Genomic DNA, 5,391 nt, shown 5'->3' on the forward strand with positions numbered 1-5,391 from the left:
CTACTACTACTTTATTTTATGGGGAGGAAGGGGAGAACGACGCAAACCATCTAGTCGGCCCAAATGTCAACCTCACCTGCTCGCGTCGGTGGTTCGTATGAATAGCCGACGACGGTAGTTCTAGTTCTCTAGTAGCTTCCGTGGTACTCCCTGCTAGATAACGGACGAGGCTCTGGCGACCGAGAAATGGCGGTATAACCACACACCTACCGGGCGACCGGGCGGAAGAGGCTTCAGCGGCCTTGAGGTCTAAATAACTTCAAAAATGCCTGGTGCAGAAAGCAACGGGAAACTACTGCACTAAATTCCCATAGAAAGTCATCATGAAAAATTCACAAGAGAAAGATAAGAAATCGCCATGTGACCCGGCTAGCAACCGGCGCCGTACTACATCCGGGGTAAACGGTGGGAAATGTGTTACCGGCCATGCGATTGTGGTAGACCAGGCATCGCAGGGAAATTCTGCTACTGGCAAAACTTTTAAACTGCGAGAAGATAAGAGGATAGGAACGTGGAACGTGCGTGGTTTACTCATGGCTGGGAAGCTTAACATCTTGGAGAACGAGATACTTAGATGTGGTGTCGAGGTATGCGGTCTTAGTGAGACTCATTGGAAAGGTCAGGGCCATTTCTTGACTGATAAAAACGTCATTTATTTCTCTGGAAATGATAATGAAAGCATAAATGGAGTAGCTTTTTTGCTGCCGAGGCAGTTGAGGCATTGCGTTCTGGGTTATGAGCCTGTGAGTGACCGAATAATGAGCATAAAATTAAAGGCAACGCCCATAAACCTAAACATCGTACAGGTTTATGCACCCACGAGCTCTTATAGTATTGAAATGTTAGAAAACTTCTATTCAGATCTGGAAAGGACCATCTCAAAAATTCCAAGCAGAGAAATGCTCATGATTATTGGAGATCTAAATGCCAAAATCGGTGAAAATGCACAAACTCTTGGCCATGTCGCGGGTCCATATGGGTTGGGCAAGCGTAATGAAAGGGGGGAACGCCTAATACAATTCGCAGCTGAAAAAAACTTGATTATCGCAAACAGTCTCTTCCGTCACCATCCCCGAAGATTATACACCTGGACATCACCAGACGGTAATTATAAAAATCAAATAGATTACATCCTAATTAAATCAAGATGGAGGACTTCTATTAAAAATGCTCATACTCTTCCTGGAGCCGACTGCGGATCGGATCACCAACTATTGATTGCAAGGATACAGCTTAAACTTAAAGCAGCCAGGAAAGAAAGCAATAAACGAAGGATGGAGGTGAAGGATAACACTAAATTTATAGCTGTGCTTGAGAAAAATTGGGATCAGTGGATTGATGCGAAGTCGGTTGGAAAGACTTCGGATCAACTGTGGACCAGTGCGAAAACCCTTTTGGAAAGCGCAGTTTGGGAGTGTAATACGCCTTCGACAACCGTAAAACGGCAACACTGGATGAGTGATGATACTCTGGGACTGGTTGAGGAGAGACGAAGACTCAAATCTACGGGTGCTAACATCAAAAAATTGAATAGCCTCTCTGCAAAAATCCAAGCTGGATGCAGGCGAGATCTAAATAACAATCTGCGGAATATCTGTGCAGAAATTGAAGTACATGCAGACAAGTACGAAACCAGAGACCTCCATCAGAAGATCCGGTCACTAACTAGGACACTCTCATCGAAGACCTGGGCGATAGAGAATCATAATGGTGAACTAATTACAGAAATGGATGGGATATCTGAAACATGGAAGATCCACTGTGAGGCTTTGTTTCAGGATCCAAACTCACAAGAATTTCCATCAACAGAACCNTATGGCTCGGGTTCGCGCGGTCATCGGAGAAAGTTGAATATTTGACCTGCGCTCGCGACTCTTGAAATATGTTCGAAACTGGATGCGCACGCGACTTATTTGCTTTTGTAACTTGCAGGTTTTTACTTATTCTGTTACGTTTCACTCAGCAAAACTGATAAAGAAATAACTCCAAATATTAAGAAAATAATAACTTTTCGTGTTTCTATTTTGACAATTATGGTTGAGTTGCACCACCTTATACTAACCGTAACCATACTTAACCATAACCGGTGTTTTTTGTATGGAATCTAACAGACTTTTGATGTTTGATATAGTTAAAGTAAGAAGGTGCAACCCAGCCTAATTAAGCACAGCCTGTAAACAATAAATGTTTTGTTTGTATGTATTGTTTTTTTCTGGTCTAGATGATGATTGGCAGATTTGGTTTAAGAGTTCATAGCTTAAAGGGACTTTTTTAAGAGTTTTTCTTTAGTAGTAAAAATGAAAAATTAAAAAAATATATTTTGTTTATTTGCTTATCGTTGTGTTAGGCACGCTGTACACTTAAATGGTAATGATAAGTCATTGGGTTTAAAATCGAAAAAGGTAGAGAAACTTTCTCGTTTATCTGGCGAAAAAAGGTGCTATATTATGCCAGTTTCCTTTAAAGCATACAATATAATGGTAAAATATGTAGATGACTGTCCTCAACATACGGAACCCAAGACACTCGCCCCAGCAAATCGTCAAGCCAGCTCCAAATCCGATACAACCATCGTTAACGGGCAACACTTTCTTTTCTATTGTCGCCGCGTCTATCGGACACGCGTCACTATGTCGATCATCGATTCTGAATCGGCCGTGATTATATCGAATACGAATATCGAATAGTGACGTTAACGGTAGTGGTTTGTGATTCCCGAACGCTGATTGGGCCTATTGTTGTTGCAAATAAAGTGCTCATTAAAAACTTCACAAGGTTCTTGAACGGTGTGTGAAAATCGATTATTTTTTTGACGCCATTTCTGTTTTTGCGACAGTATCGACTATTGTGCTCGGAGTGTCGTTGATCTAAAAGAAAGTTGATGTTATTATAATAAATAAAAACAGTCATTTATGGTCAGGATCAGTCACCTCATTCGGTATCGTATCGGTCGTCATCGTCATAAGGTATTGATATTGAATGTAAAGTTTAACAGAAATATATTATTAGGCAAAAGACAATAATTATTTGTTTCAGAGAATAATGCCAATTTTTTATGTAGTATTACTTTGGTGCCTTCCTTCATTCATTTAATAAATCGATGTCACAATCTAAGCGTAGTAAACCCATAATTATGATCTCCCAAATGAAAAAAACAACTCTTTTACACTTAAGATTATCAGATATATACTTAATATTGATGTATGTTTGTGAAATTGATATATATAATCGTTAGGTATGATTTAATTTTAAAATTCCGAAAATCGAAGAAAAAGCACGCAAGATGCAACCCAGATTGTATTTCATTCCGACAACACCGAAAAAAAATTCCACAAAATTACAAAATTGTAACCTAAACATGTTCTGGGTGCGCATGCGCATAAAGTAACTTATCTTCTGTGATCTTTGATAATGAATATTTTAACTCGTGTTTTTTTTTAGTTGGGCCCAGAAGAAGATGTATCGACGCCTCATTTTTATTCGGCCATTAATATTCAATGAACTGTTTAATTTATTCCAAATAATACTAAAGTGTTACGTTTTTGGGTCGGTGGTACCGCTCGGTTCGACGAAAAGATTCTGAATTATTATGGGCAGTGCAATTGTATCAAATTGTATGCGATCACGAGTCACATGTTGCGGTAAATGGAGCAAATGACACAGGTGGTAGCTAAAATGTTTTACCACAATCTAACTACGTTTTGTATTAGAACTAGAGCGACTTGAAGATACTTCCATGGCATTTGACTTTAATATTAGCTTTGGATGGTATATTATACCACAGGTTATACCTTTGACCTGCTTGAGTCATTTCTGATACCTATGAGGGCTTATGAAGTCTGATATATATATTTACATATTGAAATTGATATTATAAATTATCTGTATTGTATAACTTGTTGGCGCGTTGGACTTTCTGTGAGCCTTCAAGCAGATTATAAATAAATAAATAAAAAAATAAATAAGTGCTTTATATGCAGTTCAGTTCCGACTCATATGATAGAAGAAGAAGCTTATTTTTAGGTAGCTTCTAATCATCTATTTACTTTTAGCTACTTATTTCGAGGGATAATGATTTTATACTTAGCAACGTCTTTGATTTCGCAGAGTCAATAAAAATAGGCATATTTTTTCTAAACAGTCAAAACCAACACTTTGACCGCAACACAGCATTTTCCCCGCACTGACGGTGGCCCGGTGTTATCACTCAATACTCGCTTACGATTCATCGGAATCGATTAAAACGCCCCCAAAGTAATAAAATCGATTACTTTCACAATAATTTACGGCGATTTGGGCTTCGACACGGCGATCCTGTTTGGAATACACCAATAATTAATAGTTTAATGATTTCGTGCTTTTAAATTAATGACAAGCTATGGCCGGTTGGGGGACCACCAGACTGCAGGGTCCTGATGGCTGTTGAAAATCACGAAGTTTATCGCCTTTAGGTTGACTGTAAAATAAATATCATACTTAGGTCGTTTTACTTATTACCGGAGTTGATCTTATAACCTGTCTGGTTTTAGATTATATTACAGTTACACGATTCAATAAAGGACTGACTAGTAAAGAAATGAACAATGCACTTTTTAAATCGATCATTATAACTCGTACGAAGCTTATTATTGCTATTTCTATAATTTTCCAAGATGCCAGGATTTTCTTGAAAACTGTATTCTACTTTATAAAATTAAAGTTATGTAAAAACCAAAATAAGCTCAGACTTCTCTCAAAACTTAGGTGGGTTGAATGAATACGAGTATAAATAACGTATATTTTAAAACGCGAGCGTTAAATTAAGGAATGCAGCGTAAAAAGTCAAAATGAGCGTAAATTAATAAACAATTACCAATTGTCAGACTAACAAATTGACGGAACATTGAAACAGTCTCTAACTACTAACCATAGAGCGTAATAAATTAAAATAATTAGTACTTAAGCCGTCGGTAGTAAATCACCGTTTTTATGTCACTATAAATTTAATAAGGCCCCAAATGTCAGTTGTGACACCGTCAAAAATATTGTAACGTACGCTAATGTACAATTTGACCTATGGCACGTGCAAAAAAGCCTATTAACATTCCGTGCGCGTGCGCACCCAATTCGCGGTTAAGTTAGTGCGCTAGTGTTGGTAATGCGAATTGCAGAAAAGCGCAAGTGAAGGTTAGCCTTTTAGTAGTGTAGGTGTGAAAATTATATTGCGGTTTAGTGAGAGGAATCTTAATTTTTTTAGTAACCCTTTTTAGATGAGGAAGTATTATTTTTCACTTAAATTGATCACTGTTATGGTATCATCATCATCATCAGTGTGCTTACCATGAGTTTACGTTAGGTGAGCTCGCTAGCGAATACGTCAAAAAATTCTATGAAGATTTTATTTCTTGAAAG

General features: G+C 38.0%; 1 protein-coding gene across 1 annotated transcript; it reads left to right on the forward strand.

The window, feature by feature from the left end:
* Positions 1-323: 323 nt before the first annotated feature.
* On the forward strand, positions 324-1,859 carry LOC114365982 (craniofacial development protein 2). Its single transcript, XM_028322743.1, has one exon. The coding sequence runs from the start codon at positions 324-326 to the stop codon at positions 1,857-1,859; it is 1,536 nt and encodes a 511-aa protein (XP_028178544.1).
* Positions 1,860-5,391: the final 3,532 nt, after the last annotated feature.

This window comes from Ostrinia furnacalis, unplaced genomic scaffold, assembly GCF_004193835.3.
Source record: "Ostrinia furnacalis isolate ACB-3 unplaced genomic scaffold, ASM419383v2 OfSCF0465, whole genome shotgun sequence".
NCBI classification, from domain to species: Eukaryota; Metazoa; Arthropoda; class Insecta; order Lepidoptera; family Crambidae; genus Ostrinia; species Ostrinia furnacalis.